General features: G+C 44.6%; 1 protein-coding gene across 5 annotated transcripts in view; it reads left to right on the top strand.

Annotated features, from left to right (window-relative positions):
- LOC122940189 (NXPE family member 1-like) overlaps nucleotides 1-19,615 on the top strand; it is a 294,633-nt gene extending 275,018 nt beyond the window's left edge. For all 5 annotated transcript variants that reach the window (XM_044296625.1, XM_044296630.1, XM_044296627.1 and 2 more), the window contains one exon: nucleotides 19,065-19,615. In XM_044296625.1, the coding sequence (XP_044152560.1) occupies nucleotides 19,065-19,600 (536 nt within the window). In that variant the 3' untranslated portion in view covers nucleotides 19,601-19,615. The remainder of the gene's footprint in view (nucleotides 1-19,064) is intronic.
- The last annotated feature ends 5,874 nt before the right edge of the window (nucleotides 19,616-25,489 follow it).

Below are 25,489 nucleotides of genomic sequence, written 5' to 3'. Positions count from 1 at the left end.
AAAATATCTGACAGTGGCCTGTTCCAGTGTTGGGTGACATGAAGCCTGATTCTCTGCTATGACATGAAGCCTGATTCTCTGCTATGGGACCTCTCTCCTCTGTCTGGGTGCCGGGGCCTAAATATCTCACAGTGGCCTGTTCCAGTGGTGGGTGACATGAAGCTTGATTCTCTGCTATGACATGAAACCTGATTCTCTGCTATGACATGAAACCTGATTCTCTGCTATAGGATCTCTCTCCTCTGTCTGTGTGCCGGGGCCTAAAAATATCTGCCAATGGTCTGTTCCAGTCGTGGGTGAAATGAAGCCTGATTCTCTGCTATGGGACCTCTCTCCTCTGTCTGGGTGTCGGGGCCAAAGAATATCTGACAGTGGCCTGTTCCAGTGGTGGGTGACATGAAGCCTGATTCTCTGCTATGACATGAAGCCTGATTCTCTGCTATGGGACCTCTCTCCTCTGTCTGGGTGCCGGGGCCTAAATACAAACCGGATTCCAAAAAAGTTGGGACACTATACAAATCGTGAATAAAAACTGAATGCAATGATGTGGAGGTGCCAACTTTTAATATTTTATTCAGAATAGAACATAAATCACGGAACAAAAGTTTAAACTGAGAAAATGTACCATTTTAAGGGAAAAATATGTTGAATCAGAATTTCATGGTGTCAACAAATCCCCAAAAAGTTGGGACAAGGCCATTTTCACCACTGTGTGGCATCTCCCCTTCTTCTTACAACACTCAACAGACGTCTGCGGACCGAGGAGACCAGTTTCTCAAGTTTAGAAATTGGAATGCTCTCCCATTCTTGTCTAATACAGGCCTCTAACTGTTCAATCGTCTTGGGCCTTCTTTGTTGCACCTTCCTCTTTATGATGCGCCAAATGTTCTCTATAGGTGAAAGATCTGGACTGCAGACTGGCCATTTCAGTACCCGGATCCTTCTCCTACGCAGCCATGATGTTGTGATTGATGCAGAATGTGGTCTGGCATTATCTTGCTGAAAAATGCAGGGTCTTCCCTGAAAGAGATGACGTCTGGATGGGAGCATATGTTGTTCTAGAACCTGAATATATTTTTCTGCATTGATGGTGCCTTTCCAGACATGCAAGCTGCCCATGCCACACCACACGCACTCATGCAACCCCATACCATCAGAGATGCAGGCTTCTGAACTGAGCATTGATAACAACTTTGGTTGTCCTTGTCCTCTTTGGTCCGGATGACATGGCGTCCCAGATTTCCAAAAAGAACTTCGAATCGTGACTCGTCTGACCACAGAACAGTCTTCCATTTTGCCACACTCCATTTTAAATGATTCCTGGCCCAGTGAAAACGCCTGAGCTTGTGGATCTTGCTTAGAAATGGCTTCTTCTTTGCACTGTAGAGTTTCAGCTGGCAACGGCGGATGGCACGGTGGATTGTGTTCACTGACAATGGTTTCTGGAAGTATTCCTGAGCCCATTCTGTGATTTCCTTTACAGTAGCATTCCTGTTTGTGGTGCAGTGTCGTTTAAGGGCCCGGAGATCACAGACATCCAGTATGGTTTTACGGCCTTGACCCTTACGCACAGAGATTGTTCCAGATTCTCTGAATCTTCGGATGATGTTATGCACAGTTGATGATGATAGATGCAAAGTATTTGCAATTTTTTGCTGGGTAACACCTTTCTGATATTACTCCACTTTCTTTCTGCGCAACATTGTGGGAATTGGTGATCCTCTACCCATCTTGGCTTCTGAGAGACACTGCCACTCTAAGAAGCTCTTTTTATACCCAATCATGTTGCCAATTGACCTAATTAGTGTTAATTGGTCTTCCAGCTCTTCGTTATGCTCAAATTTACTTTTTCCAGCCTCTTATTGCTACTTGTCCCAACTTTTTGGGGATTTGTTGACACAGTGAAATTTTGAATCAACGTATTTTTCCTTTAAAATGATACATTTACTCGGATTAAACGTTTGATCTGTCATCTACGTTCTATTACAAATACAATATTGACATTTGCCATCTCCACATCATTGCATTCAGTTTTTATTCACAATTTGTTTAGTGTCCCAACTTTTTGGGAATCCGGTTTGTATCTTACAGTGGCCTGATCCAGTGGTGGGGGACATGAAGCCTGATTCTCTGCTATGGGACCTCTCTCCTTTGTCTGGGTGCCGGGGCCTAAAAATATCTGACAATAGCCTGTTTCAGTGGTGGGTGACATGAAGCCTGATTCTCTGCTATGGGACCTCTCTCCTCTGTCTGGGTGCCGGGGTCTAAATATCTCACAGTGGCCTGTTCCAGTGGTGGGTGACATGAAGCCTGATTCTCTGCTATGACATGAAGCCTGATTCTCTGCTATGACATGAAGCCTGAATCTCTGCTATTGGACCTCTCTCCTCTGTGTAGGTGCCGGGGCCTAAAAATATCTGACAGTGGCCTGTTCCAGTGGTGGGTGACATGAAGCCTGATTCTCTGCTATGACATGAAGCCTGAGTCTCTGCTATGACATGAAGCCTGAGTCTCTGCTATGGGACCTCTCTCCTTTGTCTGGGTGCCGGGGCCTAAAAATATCTGACAATGGCCTGTTCCAGTGGTGGGTGACATGAAGCCTGATTCTCTGCTATGGGACCTCTCTCCTCTGTCTGGGTGTCGGGGCCTAAATATCTCACAGTGGCCTGGTCCAGTGGTGGGTGACATGAAGCCTGATTCTCTGCTATGACATGCAGCCTGATTCTCTGCTATGGGACCTCTCTCCTCTGTCTGGGTGTCGGGGCCTAAATATCTCACAGAGGCCTGTTCCAGTGGTGGGTGACATGAAGCCTGATTCTCTGCTATGGGACCTCTCTCCAATTTTCCTATCCACATTTGTTTGCAGGGGATTTACCTACATTATGCTGCCTTTTGCAGCCCTCTAGTCCTTTCCTGGGCTATTTTACAGCCTTTTTAGTGCCGAAAAGTTTGGGTCCCCATTGACTTCAATGGTGTTTGGGTTTGGGGCGAAGTTCGGGTTGAGTTCAGATCCCGAACCCGAACATTGTTTGTTAACATTGCGGTACCGCTGCAGTAACGCAGTGGTTAGAATTTACTGTTGGCCTCAATAAAGAGCATACAATGTGCATAAGTGTAAAATCTAATATGATGGAATGCTACGAAATATGAACTCATAACTTTGATACTATTTATGAACTTTATAAGGCTACTTTCACACTGGTGTTTTGGTTTCCGTTTGTGAGATCCGTTCAGGGATTTCACAAGCGGTCCAAAACGTATCAGTTTTGACTTTAATGCATTCTGAATGGATAAGGATCTGCTCAGAATGCATCAGTTCAGCTCAGTTTGGCTCCGTTCCGCCTTGGAGGCGGACACCAAAACGCTGCTTGCAGCGTTTTGGCGTCCATCTGATGAAACTGAGCCAAAAGGATCCATCTTGACACACAATATAAGTCAATGGGGACGAATCCGTTTTCACTGACACAATATGGCACAATAGAAAACGGATCCATCCCCTATTGACTTTCAGTGGCGTTCAAGACGGATCCGTTTTGGCCATGTTAAAGATAATACAAACGGATCGGTTTTGAACGGATGCATGTGGTTGTATTATCTGAACGGATGCGTTTGTGCAGATCCATGACGGATCCGCACCAAACGCGAGTGTGAAAGTAGCCTTAATTGGATGGAGACTATATACTTACGAAGGAGATTATAAGCTGCAGTTAGTTAAGTCGTCATTTGTAATAACACATGTGTGAGCTCCGCATGTTAAGAACATTAAAAGGGACCAAGACCGATCAATTGTTTTTATGTTTGGACTTAATCATGTTTTTTATTTTATGTATACTGAAGTCATACATGTTAATGAGATTTTTTTATTATTATTATTTTTATTTAAAATAATTATGTATTTTTAGTAATAAATGTAATTATTTGCCATGAGCCAGCCATTTTATATATTTTTGTGATTGATTTGGTGCTTTTTCTGGTAGAGAGCCCCAGATGAGGTATATCTGGTGAGCGTACCTATTTTATGAGTTTTGTATTATAAAGGATAAAAATACCTGCAATGGCCAGCAATACATGGTAAAACCCCAGAAAATGAAATGGTATTCGTACGCAAATCAAATACAAAGTAACCAAGCCAGAAAATGTTTGCTTCTCCCCTAACCTCCTAAGCCTTCCTCCTCTTTCCCCTGATGTCATCAGGGCAGTGTGTTTCCATATCTCATGCAGGCGCCTTCTCGCTACATTTTTATTTTTGACTACTGCCTCAGGGATATCTTCTACACAGACGCTGCAGGCTAAGTTCTTAATGATCAGCAGATCAGACTGCATCTGTGTGCGTTTTGGAAACAAAGTGCCATAATGTCAGTGGAGAAGGGAGGGAGGCTTGGGAGGATAGGGAGCCAGAAAATATGAGGATCTGCAACTAAAATATTAAAAGGAGGGCACCATGTAAGTGTTCTATTCATTTCCCAGTTGATGTGGATTATCTTTTTATTTTTTCTCTAAATGGATTGTCTGAGATATATAAAATCTCAGATAATCCCTTCAATAGCCTAAAATGAAAAATCATGCTATACTCACTCCTTTCTCCAGCGGTGTTCTCTGCCTATATACGGCACATGAACACTGCAGATAACCACTGTCCTCTGCTTAGGCTGCTGAGGACAGTGATTGGCTGCAGAGGTTACATGCTGTATATCGGATCATCACTACTGCAATTTGTGAACTAACAGCGGCATGAGAACTGGGTGGGCTTGTCTCATATTTTTTATTTAACCACTTCAACCCCGCTAGCTGAAACCCCCTTCTTGACCAGGCCACTTTTTACACTTCTGCACTACACTACTTTCACCGTTTATCGCTCGGTCATGCAACTTACCACCCAAATGAATTTTACCTCCTTTTCTTCTCACTAATAGAGCTTTCATTTGGTGGTATTTTATTGCTGCTGACATTTTTACTTTTTTTGTTATTAATCAAAATGTAACGATATCCATATATAAATTTTTCGCCAAATTTATTGTTCTACATGTCTTTGATAAAAAAAAAATGTTTGGGCAAAAAAAAAATGGTTTGGGTAAAAGTTATAGCGTTTACAAACTATGGTACAAAATGTGAATTTCAGCTTTTTGAAACAGCTCTGACTTTCTGAGCACCTGTCATGTTTCCTGAGGTTCTACAATGCCCAAACAGTAGAAAAACCCCACAAATGACCCCATTTCGGAAAGTAGACACCCTAAGGTATTCGCTGATGGGCATAGTGAGTTCATAGAACTTTTTATTTTTTGTCACAAGTTAGCGGAAAATGATGATTTTTTATATATTTTTTTTTTTCTTACAAAGTCTCATATTCCACTAACTTGCGACAAAAAATTAAAAATTCTAGGAACTCGCCATGCCCCTCACGGAATACCTTGGGGTGTCTTTTTTCCAAAACGGGGTGACTTGTGGCGTAGTTATACTGCCCTGGCAATTTAGGGGCCCATATGTGTGAGAAGTAGTTTGCAATCGAAATCTGTAAAAAATGTCCTGCGAAATCCGAAAGGTGCACTTTGGAATGTGTGCCCCTTTGCCCACCTAGGCTGCAAAAAAGTGTCACACATCTGGTATCGCAGTACTCAGGAGAAGTTGGGGAATGTGTTTTGGGGTGTCATTTTACATATAACCATGCTGGGTGAGAGAAATATCTTGGCAAAAGACAACTTTCCCATTTTTTTATACAAAGTTGGCATTGACCAAGATATTTTTCTCACCCAGCATGGGTATATGTAAAATGACACCCCAAAACACATTCCCTAACTTCTCCTGAGTACGGCGATACCAGATGTGTGACACTTTTTTGCAGCCAAGGTGGGCAAAGGGGCACATATTCCAAAGAGCACCTTTCGGATTTTGCAGGCCATTTTTTACACATTTTGATTGCAAAGTACTTCTCACACATTTGGGCCCCTAAATTGCCAGGGCAGTATAACTACCCCACAAGTGACCCCATTTTGTAAAGAAGACACCCCAAGGTATTCCGTGAGGGGCATGGCGAGTTCCTAGAATTTTTAATTTTTTGTCACAAGTTAGCGGAAAATGATGATTTTATTTATTTTTATTTTTTTCTTACAAAGTCTCATATTCCACTAACTTGCGACAAAAAATAAAAAATTCTAGGAACTTGCCATGCCCCTCACGGAATACCTTGGGGTGTCTTCTTTCCAAAATGGGGTCACTTGTGGCGTAGTTATACTGCCCTGGCAATTTAGGGGCCCATATGTGTGAGAAGTACTTTGCAATCAAAATCTGTAAAAAATGACCGGTGAAATCCGAAAGGTGCACTTTGGAATGTGGGTTTCTTTGCCCACCTAGGCTGCAAAAAAGTGTCACACATCTGGTATCGTCGTACTCAGGAGAAGTTGGGGAATGTGTTTTGGGGTGTCATTTTACATATAACCATGCTGGGTGAGAGAAATATCTTGGCAAAAGACAACTTTCCCATTTTTTTATACAAAGTTGGCATTGACCAAGATATTTTTCTCACCCAGCATGGGTATATGTAAAATGACACCCCAAAACACATTCCCTAACTTCTCCTGAGTACGGCGATACCAGATGTGTGACACTTTTTTGCAGCCAAGGTGGGCAAAGGGGCACATATTCCAAAGAGCACCTTTCGGATTTTGCAGGCCATTTTTTACACATTTTGATTGCAAAGTACTTCTCACACATTTGGGCCCCTAAAAAGCCAGGGCAGTATAAATACCCCACATTTGACCCCACTTTGGAAAGAAGACACCCCAAGGTATTCAATGAGGGGCATGGCGAGTTCATAGAAATTTTTTTTTTGTTGCATAAGTTAGCGGAAATTATTATTATTTTATTTTTTTCTCACAAAGTCTCACTTTCCGCTAACTTGGGACAAAAATTTCAATCTTTCATGGACTCAATATGCCCCTCAGCGAATACCTTGGGGTGTCTTCTTTCCGAAATGGGGTCACATGTGGGGTATTTACACTGCCCTGGCATTTTAGGGCCCTAAAGCGTGAGAAGAAGCCTGGAATATAAATGTCTAAAAAATTTTACGCATTTGGATTCCGTGAGGGGTATGGTGAGTTCATGTGAGATTTTATTTTTTGGACACAAGTTAGTGGAATATGAGACTTTGTAAGAAAAAACAAACAAAAAAAATATTTCCGCTAACTTGGGCCAAAAAAATGTCTGAATGGAGCCTTACAGGGGATGATCAATGACAGGGGGGTGATCAGGGAGTGTATATGGGGTGATCACCTCATATACACTCCCTGATCACCCCCTGTCATTGATCACCACTCTGTCATTGATCACCCCTCTGAAAGGCTTTATTCAGACGTCCATATGATTTTTACGGTTACACGGATCTGATCCGCAAAACACATACGGACGTCTGAATGGAGCCTTACAGGTGGGTGATCAATGACAGGGGGGTGATCAATGACAGGGGGGTGATCAATGTCAGGGGGGTGATCAGGGAGTGTATATGAGGTGATCACCCCCTTGGCATTGATCACCCCCCTGTAAGGCTCCATTCAGACGTCCGTATGTGTTTTGCGAATCCGATCCATGTATTCGTGGATCCGTAAAAATCATACGGACGTCTGAATGGAGCCTTACAGGGGGGTGATCAATGACAGGGGGGTGATTAATGACAGGGGGGTGATCGGGAAGTCTATATGGGTGATCACCCCCTTGTCATTGATCACCCCCCTGTAAGGCTCCATTCAGACGTCCGTATGCGTTTTGCGGATCCGATCCATGTATCCGTGGATCCGTAAAAATCATACGGACGTCTGAATGGAGCCTTACAGGGGGGTGATCAATGACAGGGGGGTGATCAATGACAGTGGGGTGATCGGGAAGTCTATATGGGTGATCACCCCCTTGTCATTGATCACCCACCTGTAAGGCTCCATTCAGACGTCCGTATGCGTTTTGCGGATCCGATCCATGTATCAGTGGATCCGTAAAAAACATACGGATGTCTGAACGGAGCCTGACAGGGGGGTGATCAATGACAGGGGGGTGATCAATGACAGGGGGTGATCAGGGAGTCTGTATGGGGTGATCAGTGGTTCATAATAAGTGACAGCGGGGGGTGTAGTGTAGTGTTTTGTGTTACTTTACTGAGCTACCTGTGTCCTCTGGTGGTCGATCCAAACAAAAGGGACCACCAGAGGACCAGGTAGCAGGTATATTAGACGCTGTTATCAAAACAGCGTCTAATATACCTGTTAGGGGTTAAAAAAAAAACATCTCCAGTCTGCCAGCGAGCGATCGCCGCTGGCAGGCTGGAGATCCACTCTCTTACCTTCCGTTCCTGTGAGCGCGCGCGCCTGTGTGCGTTCACAGGAAATCTCGGCTCTCGCGGGACGACGCGTATATGCGTCCACCCAGAAGAGCAGGACCGCCGGCAGGACGCAATCCTGCGTACGGTGGTCCGGAGCTGGTTAAAGGGGACCTTTCATCGGTCCAAACATTGTGAACTTAAGTGTCATGATCTCTACAGCGGCGCCCAGGGATCTCACTGCTCTTACTATTATCCCTGGGCGCCGCTCCGTTCTTCTGCTATGCCCTCCGGTATGTTCGGTCACTTGGTTATAGTAGGAGGAGACTGCCCTTGTTCTCCTGGGCGTCTCCTTCTCCCAGGCTGTAGCGCTGGCCAATCGCAGCGCAGAGCTCACAGCCTGGGAGAAAAAAACCTCCCAGGCTGTGAGCTCTGCGCTGCGATTGGCCAGCGCTGCAGCCTGGGAGAAGGAGACGCCCAGGAGAACAAGAGCAGTCTCCGCCCAGTATAACCAAGTCCCCTAAGTCTCCTCCTACTATAACCAAGTGACCGAACATACCGGAAGACATAGCAGAAGAACGGAGCGACGCCCAGGGATAATAGTAAGAGCAGTGAGATCCCTGCGTGCCGCTGTACAGATCATGACACTTAGTTCACAATGTTTGGACCAATGAAAGGTCCTCTTTAAGGCTGTTGGGGGGCTTGTCTGATATTTTAAATGATTTTGGACAACACATTTAAAGACTGTATCCAAATGAAGTCACATGCTCCAAAGGTCTCTCCACAGAAATGTAGAGAAGGCTGCACATGTGAGGCTCTCTCCATTCACTTCTGAAAAAAGCTTAGTGCTCTAACTGGTTATTTTCTGAAGTGCTAAATAGCAGCAGTTACTGTAAAGGATACGGTTTTCTTTGTAAAGGGGGGGGGGGGGGCTGAATTCCCGCTCAAACAAAACAAAGAGATTTGCAAGGCAAAATCTGCATGTAATTCATACTTTTACATTCCATCTATGTACTGTATGTATTCCTTCTTGATCTCTGCTGGTAATTGGAAGGCTTCCTGGATCAATATGCGATATTAATACCAGTGACCCTTGAGACTCTGTTTTAGGCTGCTTTCACATCTGCATTTTACTTTCTGGTTTTGAGATCCGGCAGAGAATCTCAAAACCGGAGGAAAACTCTTCCGTTTTGTCCCCATTCATTGTCCAGGGGGACAAAACTGAACAAACTGGAATGGAGTGCACCAGAATACATTCAGTTCTGGTTTGTTGCGTTCCCATGCTGGACACAAAACTGCTGCAAGCAGCGTTTTTGTGTGCAGCATGGGAAACTGAACATGCCGGATCAGGCATCAAAAACAATGTAAGTAAATGGTGCTGGATCAGTTTTTTCGGATAGGAAAAAAATTGATCCGGCGCCCATTGACTTACAATGGTTTCAGTGCTGGATCCGGCATCTTCATTTTCAATATTATACAACCGGGTCCGTTCTGAACTGATATATTATTGAAATTGAATCGTTTTCCTACAGTTTTAAGATCCTTTGCCAGATCTGAAAACCGGAAAGGAAAACGCAGATGTTAAAGCAGCCTTACAAAGAAGATATCTCGCCCCTTCTTAAAACTATTCACAATTTCAGCCATTACTAATTCCCATGAGAACATGTTCCATAACTGCACGGTTTGGATACTAAAGTAATTTTTTCTAACTAAATGACCAAATTGCTTTTCCTTTCACTGCAAGCAGTGACCCTCCATTCAGCAGTAATAAGTCAGAGCAAATTAACCTGTATTTTTTTTATTTTACTAAAGATGTTTTGCCAGTCATCCAAATGGCCTTCTCAATTAGAATGGCTTGTACGAGAAATTTCTACCATTAAATACTGGCGACTTGTGCTTCCATCATGGAGGTAAGATGTTGATTGCATTTGCATGATGAGGTGTGATTAAACTGTCTTGGGAGAGGTGTGAAAACAGCATTGTATGTGGCAGACAATAGATATTGCACCGTTTTACCTCTGTTTAAGTTTGTTTTCTCCAATTTAACATAAAAAGCTTTTTCACACCTCATTTGAACCAGTCTTTCTCTGTGTCTAAAATGCAAACCTCACTGTCATCACATAAGTGGCCTTTGTACTTAAATGGGTTCTCTGGGCTTTAAACAAAAGAGTTCCAACAAACTATGCTTTGCTGAACCAAGTGCAGCTTTCTGAATTTCATTTATCTCACCCAGCTGAGGTATCTGGGCGAGATATACACGCCCTCCACCACCAAGTTCTTCCATCTGTCCTGCTTTGCACCTTCACTTTCTTGACATTCTTTTTAATTCTTTTCTCAGTTTTACCAAAAGCCCAGTCTGGTTACCCAAAAGTTTTAAGGGCCCCTTCAAGGTGTTTGAATTCCTTTTTCTTAAACTCTATGCTGATTCAGATTTATTCAGCTCACTGGTGTAGGGTTCTGATAACCACCAGTATGTGATCCAGAGGAGGGTGGGAATAAAAAAACAGATATTGGTCTGTATTAGTAGGTTTCCTGTAAAAAGGTTTATATTGTCTGCCACTTACAATACTGTTCTAACACCTCTTTCAAGGCAATTTAAAGGGGTTCTCTGGAAATAAAAAAAATGAAAATACTTGTATATTACTTCATTATAAATATATATCCAAATACCTTTCATTAGTTATAATGGCTCATTTTGTCTATGGAGCAATCATTAGGAAAAATAAAATGGCCGCCTTCCTATTAGTGCACACAAAACCTGTACTAATCACACAGGAGGACAATTTGCCTCACTTAGATAAAGAACTGCCTCATCCTCCTCCTGTCAGGTATTATGGTCCTCAATACAGCTGAATCTCTGTAGGAATGGAGTTCATGAGGAGACATCAAGTACAGAGAGGATGATGGACAGGACAGACCATGGTAATGGAAACTGCATACAAGTGCTGCTGCTCATCAGCCACATTCTCACCTCCTCTCTGTACTTCATGTCTCCTCATAAACTCCATTCCTACAGAGATTCAGCTCATCTGTATTGAGGAGCATAATCCCTGACAAGCAGAGCAGAGAGGAGGATGAGGCAGTTCTTTAGCTCAGTGTTGTGAAGTAACTTGTCCTGCTGTGTGATTAGGACAGGTTTTGTGTGTGCTAATAGGACGGTGGCCATTTTATTTCTCCTAATGTTTGCTCCCCAGACAAAACAAGCCATTCTAAGGCCTCTTTCACACAAGCGTGATTAGGTTCAGATGTGTTCAGGGTGCGTTCAGTGAAACTCGCACCATTTTGCAAGGAAGTTCAGTCAGTTTTGTCTGCAATTGCGTTCAGTTGTTCCGTTTTTTCCGCACAAGTGCAATGCATTTTGATGCTTTTTTCACGCGCGTGTTAAAAAAACGGAATGTTTACAAACAACAACTCTTAGCAACCATCAGTGAAAAACGCATCGCATCCGCACTTGCTTCCATTTTTCAATAAATCCCCATTCACTTTTATGGGGCCAGGGCTGCGTGAAAAACTCAGAATATAGAACATGCTGCATTTTTCATGCAACACAGAACTGATTTGTGTGAAAGGGGCCTAAGTAATGAAAGGTATTTGGGAATATATTTATAATAAAGTAATATTTAAGTATTGAAATTTTCTTAATTCCTGGAGAACACCTTTAATCACACTTAAAATCTTCAGTCATGCAAATGCCATCAACATCTTACTTCCATGACTTAAAGGGGTATTCCCATCTTCACTTTTTATACTTACCCTTGTTGATCGCAACGTTCATTTCCTAGATTCTTCACCCGGCCGGGCCTCTCTTGCCCAGAGGACTGAAGATTTTCTCCCGGCCGGGCCGCGCAATGTCCTGAACGCGCATGCGCCATGGTGACTTATTCCTGGCCTGTATAGTACAGAGCCGGCGTGCGCGTTTGCAGCTCTGTACTATACTGGCCAAGAAGAAGTCATCATGGCGCATGCCATGGTGCTCGTTCAGGACATTGCCCGGCCGGGAGAAAATCTTCAGTCTTCTGCGCAAGCGCAGCCCGGCGGGATTCGACAGGAGAGGTGGCCATAACCAGGGGAGACGAAAGAAAACGATCAGGTAAGAGGGGTCTTATTTTCTCAAAAAGGGTGGGAATTGGGTAATTAAATGTATTTACAAAAATGATCACTGTGAAATCATTAACAGATTTAACAGTGATCATTGTGATGGGAATACCCCTTTAAGCAAATTTAATGCCGGAAATTTCTTGTACAAGCCATTCTAATTGAGAAAGACATTTGGATGACTAGCAAAATGTCTTCAGGAAAAAAAATAAGAGTCCAGTTGCTCTGACTCTTTATACTAATGTACCATGACCTGGACATATGAGAATCTTTACAGACAAATTATAATGATTACAGGGACTATTGACATATTTATACAAAATATATCACCCCTCAGCCTTTTACTTCTCTAGGGTAGAATATTTTAATTTTGACAACCCATCTTCTTAACTGAGATGTCCCATGCCTCATATTAATTTGTTTGCCCTTCTTTGAACTCTCTCTAGCTTTTTGATTTACAGGTGAAACTCGAAAAATTAGAATATTTATTGCATTTATTTCACTAATGCAAATTAAAAGGAAAAGCATTAATGCAGCTTAAAATTAGAATTCTGTGAAAAGGTTCAATATTCTGGGCTCAAAGTGTCACACTCTAGTCAGCTAATTAATCCATACCCCCTGAGCAAAGGGTACCTCAAAATTGTGACTTTGTGGTTTCATAAGCTGTAAGCCATAATCATCTAAATTATAACAATTAAAGGCTTGAAATATCTCGCTGTCACAACCAGACAGCTGAGAAGCTCTGACAGAGGCCTTTCAGAACCTCCTCCTTGACTTTCTTTGTTGTGGTATTCAGTTCCTCATCTCGTTAGTCTCTCTCAGCTGTCATGTGTTGGACTAATTGCTTCCCTTTAAATTCCTCCCCAGAATGCTTTTCTGGGCGGCTTATACTTCTTCCTGGAGTGTGTGTGCATGCTAATCTTGTTCTCCTCTCTGCTACAAAGTTAAGTGTTGAACATTTATCTGTTATTTTCTGTTTGCTGGATCCCAGGTGACCCTGACTCCCTCCGTGTCTTGTGTAGGGAGCCGGTGGTCGTGTCCCCTCACTATTGTAGGGTGCTCAGGGGTTATATAGTCAAGGTACGTGGCTATGCAAACCTCCACCATTCGGATCTTTGCATAGGCTGAGCAGCCAGGGAAAGTGTCAGGTCTTGTGCAGGGGTCTCCCTTTTGTTCCTTAGCTTTTGGATACAGCGAGTCATTTATGCATGTTGCTTTGCCTTGTTTCCTGTACACCGTCCGTGACATTATAAGCCGCCAAAACCGTCTCAAGCATGGATCCGGTTTCAGTTTTGGCTGAACGCTTCCAGGGTCTTTCATTGGAGGTAGCTGATCTCCGTAAGACTTTTTCTCAGCTTCAAGTGAACGGTTCAGCTTGCGTTCATGGAGTTTGTTCTGAGCCTAAGATCTCGCTCCCGGATACGTTCTCCGGGGGTAGTGAGAATTTTGTGCGTTTTAGAGAGGCTTGCAAACTCCATTTTTGCCTTCTTCCCCATTCCTCTGGTGATGAGGAACGGAGGGTGGGGATCATTATATCGCTGCTCAGAGGTAACGCTCAGTCCTGGGCCTTTTCGCTGCCGGAGGGGGCACGGCCTCTCCGTTCAGTGGATGAATTCTTTTTAGCCCTGGGTCAGATATATGATGATCCGGATCGTATTGCTCTGGCTGAGTCTAGACTACGTCTATTATGCCAGGGTAAACAATCCGCAGAAATATACTGCTCAGAATTTCGGAGATGGGCAGTTGATACTGGTTGGAATGATGCTGCACTCCGAAGTCAATTTTGCCATGGTCTTTCAGAGGGATTGAAAGATGCATTTGCCTTTCATGAGAGGCCTATTTCTTTGGACTCTGCTATGTCTCAGGCCATTCGTATTGACAGGCGTCTTAGAGAGAGAGGAGAGATGTCCCCTTCCTGTCATACTCAGTCCCAGGACAGTGCAGCGGTCCCATTCTGTGCGCAGGGGTCTCAGTCGCTGTCAGCCCCTTCTGAGCAGGAGCCCATGCAGCTGGGGTTGATTGCTTCTGACAATAGAAGATTCAGCTCGCATGGGAGGGTTTGTTTTTGTTGTGGAGGTATAAATAATTTGGCAAATATTTGTCCCTCTAGGAGATTCAGGCAGTTTTCTGGGAGTAATAAAGAAACAAACAGGAAAAAATCTTTTAAAAATGTTCCGTCTGTTACTATTGGCAGGGTTGAGGCGGAAATTGAAGGTTTTCCGTTTGCTTGTAGTTCCCGTTTTGTCCTGCCGGCTAGGGTGGCGCTAGAGAGAAAGAACATTTTTTGTGAGATTTTTGTGGATAGTGGAGCAGTGGTCAATCTCATTGATAATCAATTTGCGATAACTCATGGTTTCCAGGTGCGCACTTTGGGAAAGGATATTCCTGTTTTTGCTATCGATTCCGCTCCACTTTCTCAGAAATCATTAAAGGGCATAGTTCACAATATCCGTTTAATTGTGAGTGATGCTCATGTTGAGGATGTGTCATGTTTCGTCCTTAGCGGTTTGCCTACCCCTCTGGTGTTGGGGCTGCTCTGGCTCACTAAGCATAACCCCACCATTGATTGGCAAGCGAGGCAAATAAATGGTTGGAGTGACTTTTGCAGAGAGAATTGCCTCATGACATCTGTTTCTGAGGTTGCTACTAAGACTGTACCATCTTTTCTCTCAGAATTTTTGGATGTCTTCTCTGAGAGTGGAGTTCAGGATTTGCCCCCGCGCAGGGAGTACGATTGCCCTATTAATCTCATCCCAGACGCCAAGCTGCCTAAATCTCGTTTATACAATCTTTCCCAACCTGAGAGGATCGCTATGCGTGCTTATATCTCTGAGAGTCTGAGAAAAGGACACATACGACCCTCGAAGTCACCTGTTGCCGCTGGTTTTTTCTTTGTTAAGAAAAAAGGTGGTTCTTTAAGACCTTGTCTGGATTTCAGGGAGCTGAACAGTATCACAATTCGTGACCCTTATCCGCTTCCTCTGATCCCAGACCTGTTTAACCAGGTTGTTGGGGCTAAAGTCTTTTCCAAATTAGATCTAAGAGGGGCATACAACCTGGTCAGGGTCAGAGAAGGAGACGAATGGAAGACGGCCTTCAATACCCCTGAGGGCCATTTTGAAAATTTGGTTATGCCTTTTGGTTTGATGAATGCCCCAGCCGTTTTTCAGCATTTCGTGAACAGCATTTTTTATCATTTGATGAGAAAATTTGTATTGGTGTATTTGGATGACATTTTGATTTTTTCTCCCGATTTCAAAACTCATAAGGAACATTTACGTCAGGTCTTGCTCATCCTGCGGGAGAATAAATTATATGCGAAACTGGAAAAATGTGTGTTTGCGGTTCCAGAAATTCAATTTCTGGGGTTTCTTCTCTCCGCTTCTGGTTTTCGCATGGACCCCGAGAAGGTCCGCTCTGTGCTTGAGTGGGAGCTTCCTGAGAATCAGAAGGCGCTGATGCGTTTTTTGGGCTTTGCCAATTATTGCAGGAAGTTCATTTTGAATTATTCCTCTATTGTTAAACCACTCACTGATATGACCAGAAAGGGGGTAGATTTTTCTTCTTGGTCAGTAGAGGCGCGTAAGGCTTTTTCTGATATCAAGGAGAGTTTTGCTTCCGCTCCCATCTTGGTGCAACCTGATGTTTCTTTACCCTTCATAGTTGAGGTTGATGCTTCTGAGGTGGGTGTGGGGGCGGTCTTGTCTCAGGGTTCCTCTCCTGCCAATTGGCGACCGTGTGCCTTTTTCTCAAGAAAACTCTCCTCCGCAGAGAGAAATTACGATGTGGGAGATAGGGAATTGTTGGCTATCAAGTTGGCTTTTGAGGAATGGCGCCATTGGCTAGAGGGAGCCAGACACCCTATTACCGTATTTACTGACCATAAAAATCTGGCCTACTTGGAGTCAGCCAAGCGTCTGAACCCGAGACAGGCCAGATGGTCTTTGTTCTTTTCTAGGTTTAATTTTGTTTTCACGTTCCGCCCTGGAGTTAAGAATGTGAAGGCAGATGCCCTGTCACGTTGTTTTCCGGGAGGCGGGAATTTTGAAGACCCGGGTCCCATTTTGGCTGAAGGTGTGGTGGTCTCGGCTCTTTTTCCTGAATTGGAGGCAGAGGTGCAGGCAGCCCAGTCAGAGGCTCCTGATCTTTGTCCTCCTGGGAGGTTGTTTGTGCCTCTCGCTTTAAGACACAAGATTTTTAAAGAACACCACAATACGGTCCTTGCTGGGCACCCGGGGGTAAGAGCCACACTGGATCTCATCGCTCGGAGATTCTGGTGGCCTGCGCTTCGTAAGTCGATTGAGGGTTTTGTGGCAGCCTGCGAGACTTGCGCTCGTGCCAAAGTCCCTCATTCACGGCCATCAGGTCCTCTCCTTCCCTTACCCATTCCTTCCCGTCCTTGGACACATCTGTCCATGGACTTCATAACGGACCTGCCTCGTTCCTCGGGGAAGACTGTGATTCTGGTGGTGGTGGACCGTTTTAGCAAAATGGTGCATTTCATCCCTTTTACTGGTTTGCCCAATGCTAAGACGCTGGCGCAGGCATTTATTGATCACATTGTCAAATTGCACGGTATTCCTTCAGACATAGTCTCTGATAGGGGCACGCAGTTTGTTTCCAGATTCTGGAAGGCTTTCTGTTCTCGCTTGGGGGTTCGGTTGTCATTCTCTTCTGCTTTCCACCCGCAGTCGAATGGCCAGACGGAGCGCGTCAATCAGAATCTGGAGACATATCTGCGCTGTTTTGTGGCGGAGAATCAAGAGGATTGGTGTTCTTTTTTGTCCCTTGCTGAGTTTGCTTTAAATAACCATCGTCAGGAGTCCTCTGATAAGTCACCATTTTTTGGTGCATATGGGTTTCATCCGCAGTTTGGGACTTTCTCGGGAGAGGGGTCTTCTGGTTTACCTGATGAGGACAGATTCTCCTCGTCTTTGTCATCTATTTGGCAAAAGATTCAGGATAATCTAAAGAGCATGAGTGAGAGATATAAGCGTGTGGCAGATAAGAGACGTGTGCTTGGTCCGGACCTGAATGTTGGTGATCTGGTGTGGTTGTCCACCAAGAATATCAAATTGAAGGTTCCCTCCTGGAAGTTGGGTCCTAGGTTTATTGGGCCTTACAAAATCCTGTCTGTCATCAATCCTGTTGCATACCGTCTTGATCTTCCTCAGACTTGGAAGATCCATAATGTTTTTCATAAGTCCTTATTGAAACCTTAAGTTCAACCCATTGTACCCTCGCCTTTGCCTCCTCCTCCGATTATGGTTGATGGGAATCTTGAATTTCAGGTCTCTAGGATTGTGGATTCTCGTCTTGTCCGCGGTTCTCTTCAGTACCTTGTTCATTGGGAGGGGTATGGTCCTGAGGAGAGGATGTGGGTCCCAGTGATGGACATTAAGGCCTCTCGTCTCATCAGGGCTTTCCATAGGTCCCATCCTGAGAAGGTGGGTTCTGAGTGTCCGGAGTCCACTCGTAGAGGGAGGGGTACTGTCACAACCAGAGAGCTGAGAAGCTCTGACAGAGGCCTTTCAGAACCTCCTCCTTGACTTTCTTTGTTGTGGTATTCAGTTCCTCATCTCGTTAGTCTCTCTCAGCTGTCATGTGTTGGACTAATTGCTTCCCTTTAAATTCCTCCCCAGAATGCTTTTCTGGGCGGCTTATACTTCTTCCTGGAGTGTGCGTGCATGCTGATCTTGTTCTCCTCTCTGCTACAAAGTTAAGTGTTGAACATTTATCTGTTATTTTCTGTTTGCTGGATCCCAGGTGACCCTGACTCCCTCCGTGTCTTGTGTAGGGAGCCGGTGGTCGTGTCCCCTCACTATTGTAGGGTGCTCAGGGGTTATATAGTCAAGGTACGTGGCTATGCAAACCTCCACCATTCGGATCTTTGCATAGGCTGAGCAGCCAGGGAAAGTGCCAGGTCTTGTGCAGGGGTCTCCCTTTTGTTCCTTAGCTTTTGGATACAGCGAGTCATTTATGCATGTTGCTTTGCCTTGTTTCCTGTACACCGTCCGTGACATTATAAGCCGCCAAAACCGTCTCAAGCATGGATCCGGTTTCACTTTTGGCTGAACGCTTCCAGGGTCTTTCATTGGAGGTAGCTGATCTCCGTAAGACTTTTTCTCAGCTTCAAGTGAACGGTTCAGCTTGCGTTCATGGAGTTTGTTCTGAGCCTAAGATCTCGCTCCCGGATACGTTCTCCGGGGGTAGTGAGAATTTTGTGCGTTTTAGAGAGGCTTGCAAACTCCATTTTCGCCTTCTTCCCCATTCCTCTGGTGATGAGGAACGGAGGGTGGGGATCATTATATCGCTGCTCAGAGGTAACGCTCAGTCCTGGGCCTTTTCGCTGCCGGAGGGGGCACGGCCTCTCCGTTCAGTGGATGAATTCTTTTTAGCCCTTTTTAGCCCAAAACCGTCTCAAGCATGGATCCGGTTTCACTTTTGGCTGAACGCTTCCAGGGTCTTTCATTGGAGGTAGCTGATCTCCGTAAGACTTTTTCTCAGCTTCAAGTGAATGGTTCAGCTTGCGTTCATGGAGTTTGTTCTGAGCCTAAGATCTCGCTCCTTATACTTGAAAATATCTGCTTGTCTTTTGATGCAGCAGACTGGCATTGCATGATGTATTATAATTTATTATCAATAATATCAACTTTTTCTTCTCTGACAGAATTTAAGAACTTTGATCTCTACCGTGCTGGAAAGTCTTTAAAGCATTTTGCAGCAAATTATAAAAGGAATACACTGCTGTCCTTTACGAAGCATAGTCACCCTTTTATTACAGCAAGTCCGTATGTTGTTAAAGATAACTTTTACATGAGTGATGAAATTGATCACTTAGAAGGAGGTCCACACCATGTGCTTGTCCTCTCACTTGGTCAACACTTCCGGCCATTGCCAATTCAGCTCTTCATCAGGAGAGTTTTCAATTTGCATAGAGCTGTGGAACAACTCTTCTTAAGGAGTCCAGATACAAAGGTCATCATCAAAGCCGAGAACACCCGAGAAATCCCGGATGCGGAGAGATACAGTGACTTTCACGGCTACATCCAATACCTGATTATAAAGGAAGTCTTTAAAGATCTTCCGGTTGCTACAGTTGATGCATGGGATATGACAGTGGCCTTCAATACAAATAACGCCCATCCACCGGTGACTGTAGTCAGGAACCAGATATACATGTTCTTGTCATATATTTGTTCTTAACATATTTAAAGGGCATCTGTCAACAGATTTGTACCTATGAAACTGACTGACCCGTTGCATGTGCACTTGGTAGGTGAAGGCATCTGTGCTTGTCCCATGTTCATATGTGCCTGCATTGCTGAGAAAAATGAAGTTTTAATATATGCAAATGAGCCTCTAGGAGCAACGGGGAAGTTGCTGTTGCACCTAAAGGCTCCACTTCCTCTGTAACTGCCACACTGCACTTTGAGTCACAGGGCCAGGCGTGATCACGTTTACAAAGTGCACAGAGCATGGCATTTACAGAGAGAGTAGAACCTGTAGGTGTAACAGCAACTCCCCATTGCACCTAGAGGCTCATTTGCATATATTAAAACGTAATTTTTCTCAGTAATGCTTACACATATGAACATAAGACCAACACAGATGCCTTCAGCTGCTAAGCACACATGCAACAGGTCAGCCAGTTTCATAGGTACAAATCTGCTAATAAATGCTCTTTAACCACTACAGGACCGCCCTGTTATTCCTCCTGGACGCGCCGATGCGTTCTCTCGCGAGACGCGAGATTTCGGGCAGAGCCGGCCTGCACATGCGCAGTGCAGGCAGGGAATCGTTAAAGGAGTATTTCGTCACCAGCCTGCCAGCCAATGATCAGCGCTGGCAGGTTGGTGACTTTTAAAAAATCGAATCAGAAGCCATATAACACCTTATATTTATAAATATAAGGTGTTAAATGGCTTCTGTGCTCCTCTGCTGGTCTTTTTCGTCGGTTGGTCCCAGCAGAGGAGCACACATCACAGTGAGTACACATCAAACACTACACTTAGCCCCAGATCACCCCCCATCACCCCAATTAACTCCTTGATCACCCCTGTCAATCACTAGTGAAAGGGAAAAAAGTGATCAGTGTAAGCTGTCACTTTTTTTTTTCACTAGTATTGACTGTTAGGCTTTAGGATAGATTAGGCCCCTTTGTTAGGTAGTTAGCGTCGATTAGCGCCCAGCCCACCGCACCGCAGTCGCTGATTCGCTGATTAGCGTATCGCTAATCAGCATTGGCACTTTTATAGTATCTGTAAGTGATCAGAACTGATGACAGTCAGATCTATAATAGTATTAGTGTCACCTTAGTTCGCCCTCCACCCAAAACGCAGTGTTTGCCCGATCAGGCCTGATCGGTCGCCCACACGTGCGTTCACCCACGCCCGCCCCGCCGCAGTGAAAAAAATAAAAATTTTTTTTTAGCACTGCACAATCACGTTACAAGCGCTGCGGCAATAAAAAAAAATCAGTTTTGATATTTTTTATCAATCGCAGGGGCTTCCGTTGCTTCTCTAGCCTCCCATTTGTAAGACAGGCTTGCTTTTTTTCTTGGGTAGTCTCAGGGAATACCCCCTAAATTTAGTTGACCAAATGGCAAGTAAGGGGTATTCTTCTGAAGAGGCCTACAGGCTTCTGACCCAGTCGGATGAGGAATGGGAACCCTCATCTGAAGAATCCAGCGGGTCAGAATACGAACCTGTAGAAAGCAGTGGCAGTCTGACCCAAAGTTCGGACGAGGAGGTTGAGGTCCCTGATACCACCAGGCGTACCCGCCCCTGTGTTGCTAGACCACAGGTTGTGCAGGATCCGCTTCAAGGGCAGCAGAGTGGGGTTGGCGCTGTCGGATTACGTGGTGAGGCATAAACCAGCAGCTCAGCCCATCCTGGACCTAGAACCAGCACTGCCGTACAACATGGTGAAGTGGCGAGCACCAGAAGGGCAGTTGAAGCTGGTACAGTGGCACGTGCATTAGTTCCCCCGTCGCAGCCACCGCACAGACAGGCCCCTAGAGTCCCTGAGGTGCTGGCAAACCCTGATTGGCAGCCCCCAACTTCAGCTGCACCAGTAGTTCCCCCTTTCACCGCTCTGGAGTTCGGGTTGAGACAGCTCAGATCGGATCGGCACAGTTTTTTTTTTAGCTGTTCTTGACTGCGGAGCTGTTGGACTTAGTCGTGGCACAAATCGGTATGCCACTCAATTTATAGCCGCCAACCCGGGAAGCTTTTATGCCCAGTCTTTCCGGTGGAAACCCGTCCAAGTTTCCGAAATTAAAACTTTCCTGGGCCTTCTCCTCAACATGGGCCTAACAAAAAAGCATGAATTGCAGTCATATTGGTCCACGAACCCAATTCATCACATGCCCATGTTCTCTGCTGCCTTGTCCAGGACACGATTTGAGACCATCCTGCGTTTCCTGCACTTTAGTGACAACAGCACCTCTCGTCCCAGAGGCCACCCAGCTTTTGACCGGCTCCACAAAATTTGGCCCCTCATAGACCACTTTAACACCAAATTTGCAGATTTGTATACCCCTGAGCAAAACATCTTACCGAGTCCCTTATACATTTTACCGGGCGCCTTGGATTCAAACAATACATCCCAAGCAAGCGCACCCGGTATGGGGTCAAATTGTATAAGCTCTGTGAAAGGGCCACAGGCTATACGCACAAATTTCGAGTCTGAGGGTAAAGATCAGACCCTGGAGCAGGTCGGTTGCCCTGACTACCTGGGGAGCAGTGGGAAGACAGTCTGGGACTTGGTGTCACCCTTATTTGGCAAGGGGTACCATCTTTATGTGGACAATTTTTACACAAGTGTGCCCCTCTTCAGGCATTTGTTTTTAGAACAGATTGGCTGCTGTGGCACCGCGCAACCTAGTCGCCGCGGCTTCCCCCAACGGCTCGTTACCACCCGTCTTGCAAGGGGGAGAGGGCTGCCTTGTGTAATGAAGAACTGCTTGTGGTGAAATGGAGAGACAAGCATGACGTTTACATGCTCTCCTCCATTCACGCAGACACGACAATCCAAATTGAACGAGCAACCGGAGTCCTTGAAAAGCCCCTCTTGGTCCACGACTATAATTTGCTCATGGGAGGGGTGGACTTCAATGACCAGATGTTGGCTCCTTATTTACTTTCCCGCAGAACCAGACGCTGGTATAAGAAGGTGTCTGTATATTTAATTCAATTGGCTCTGTATAATAGTATTGTTCTCTACAGCAAGGCTTCCTTCCTCAAATTTCAGTAAGAGATCGTCGAGAACCTCCTGTATCCAGGATGTTCCGTGGCCCCAACCACCAGTGTAGTGAGCCGTCTACACGAGCGACATTTCCCCAATGTCGTTGCTGGTACCTCAAACTAACCGCCACCCCGAAAAAAATGCTGTGTCTGTAGCAGGAGTGGAATAAGGCGTGACACCCGCTATTTGTGTCCTGACTGCCCTGACCACCCTGCCCTATGCTTAGGGGAGTGTTTCTGGAAGTACCACACACAGGTACACTTAGCATAGGGATTGCGTCACACAGGACAGGCACACAGGGCTCTTAGGGCCATTTCACTCACAGCTACTGCAAACCTCTCCTTTCACCTGGGACAAAGTGTATAATGTACTTCGCCACATCTCTGAGCGCTTTGCGCTTTGCACATTGTCCCATGGAGAAGGAGAGGTTTGTCCTATAAAGGTAAAAAAAAGCAAAAAAAAAAATATAAATCACCGGTAAGCAAAAAAGTTAATGTTCTGTTCCAAAAGTTCATAAAAGTTAATGTTCTGTTCAAATGTTATAATAAAGTTCATGTTAATAAATTTATTGTGTTGCGGCCAGTTTTTTTCTTTTTTTTTTTTTTTACCTTCTAGGTGGACCAGCTGAACCAGCTGCAGCACTGATGTGCATTCTGACAAAAGCATTGTGCTGCTGTCAGATTACACAAAAGTCGGTGTATGCGGCGCTGCAAGACGAGATTTCTCCTCTGCAGTAAAAAAGATATGTTTGCCGAGGCTTATGAGCTGAGGGGCGGTGTTCATATGCTTTGGCAAACACTTTGTATATAAAAAAAAAAAAAAGGCAATGATTTATTCATCCACATTGATTGATGTGAATGGAGAAATTGGGTTTGCCAGGGCATACGAGCTGAGTGGGTATGGATGTTGGGCGGAGCTCCTATGTCCTGACAGACGCCTTTCCCTCTCCTTTTTTTTTTTTGGGCAGCGATTTTTTTTTAATCCACATTGATCGATGCGAATGAAGACATCTGTGTCGTTCATTTTTTCTTTCAGCCCAGAGGCTGAACGAAAAAAAAAAAAAAATCATTACCCGTATGCTCAATATAAGGAGAATAGCAGAAACTCCTAATGCTGGCCATACATGTAATGATTGCGGAGACCCTCAAATGCCAGGGCAGTACAAACACCCCACAAATGACCCAATTTTGGAAAGAAGACACCATAAGGTATTCGCTGATGGGCATAGTGAGTTCATAGAAGTTTTTATTTTTTGTCACAAGTTAGCGGAAAATTATGTTTTTTTTTTTCTTACAAAGTCTCATATTCCACTAACTTGTGACAAAAAATAAAAACTTTCTTGAACTCACTATGCCCATCACAAAATACCTTGGGGTGTCTTATTTCCAAAATGGGGTCACATGTGGGGTATTTATACTGCCCTGGCATTTTAGGGGCCCTAAAGCGTGAGAAGAAGTCTGGAATCCAAATGTCTAAAAATGCCCTCCTAATAGGAATTTGTGCCCTTTGCGCACCTAGGCTGCAAAAAAGTGTCACACATGTGTTATCGCCATACTCAGAAGAAGTTGGGCAATGTGTTTTGGGGGTGTCTTTTTACATATACCCATGCTGGGTGAGAGAAATATATCTCTCTAAAATGACAACTTTGTATAACAAAAAATGGGAAAAGTTGACTTTCAGAGAGATATTTCTCTCACCCAGCATGGGTATATGTAACAATACACCCCAAAACACGTTGCCCTGCTTCTTCTGAGTACGGCGATACCACATGTGTGACCCTTTTTTGCAGCCTAGGTGGGCAAAGGGGCACAAAAGGGGCACTCTAAAGAGCACCTTTAGGATTTCACAGTAAATTTTTTACATATTTGGATTTCAAACTACTTCTCACGCATTAGAGCCCCTAAAATGCCAAGGCAGTGTAACTACCCCACAAGTGACCCCATTTTGGAAAGAAGACACCCCAAGGTATTTCGTGATGGGCATAGTGAGTTCATGAAAGTTTTTATTTTTGTTACAAGTTAGTGGAATATGAGACTTAGTAAGAAAAAATAAAATATAACATTTCGCTTAGTGACAAAAAATAAAAACTTCCACTGGCACAACCACTGGGATGGTTATACTTTTATGCCCAGGGTTCCTCTTCAGCTTACTGGTCAAGCATTCTCAGTTCCAGCACTAGGAGATATAGGAGGGTGTAACTGGGAACTAATGTGAGAGGCTCAGCTGCAAGGGAGCACAGTATGAAATGTAGAGAGCGGGAGAGACTGTCACTTGAGGTGCCATAAGAATATATACGGTATGTCAGCAGTGGATGATGGTAACTGTAGTCTGCTACCCATATGGGATGTAGCTGCAGACAAGACCACTCTTGCTGCACTGAGAAGGAGAACATAGAGATCAACACTGTGATAAAAAGAAGTGATTGTTATAACTGTTCTAACTAGTATGTAGTATTAGGCTGGATTCACTCAAGCATAATAAGGACATAGGGGCACATTTATTAAGACCAGCATTTTAGACGCCAGTTTTAATAAATCCCTAAACTGGTGGTGGATCCACCGTAGTTATGAAGAGGCGTTGGTCTCCCCATAACTTTGGCGCATCCAGCGCCAGTTGTAAATGTAAGACAGCTTCCGAGCTGTCTAACATTTAGACCATTTTCTGCCGGCCCGTCCCCTTTCCTGCCAATGCCATGCCCACTTATTTAGACCTGCGTTGAGCGGGGCAAAGTCTCCTATTGCGGCACAATTAGCTGTTGCGCTGCAATCTGCACCTGAAATACGCCTAATTTAGGCTTAGTTCAGAATCCTAAATGACCCCCTTATTTTCTAACTGTATTACTTTCAT

The sequence above is a fragment of the Bufo gargarizans genome, chromosome 6, assembly GCF_014858855.1.
Source record: "Bufo gargarizans isolate SCDJY-AF-19 chromosome 6, ASM1485885v1, whole genome shotgun sequence".
NCBI classification, from domain to species: Eukaryota; Metazoa; Chordata; class Amphibia; order Anura; family Bufonidae; genus Bufo; species Bufo gargarizans.
The sequence above is the reverse complement of the archived record's forward strand: the minus strand, read 5'-3'. Positions and strand labels throughout refer to the sequence as shown.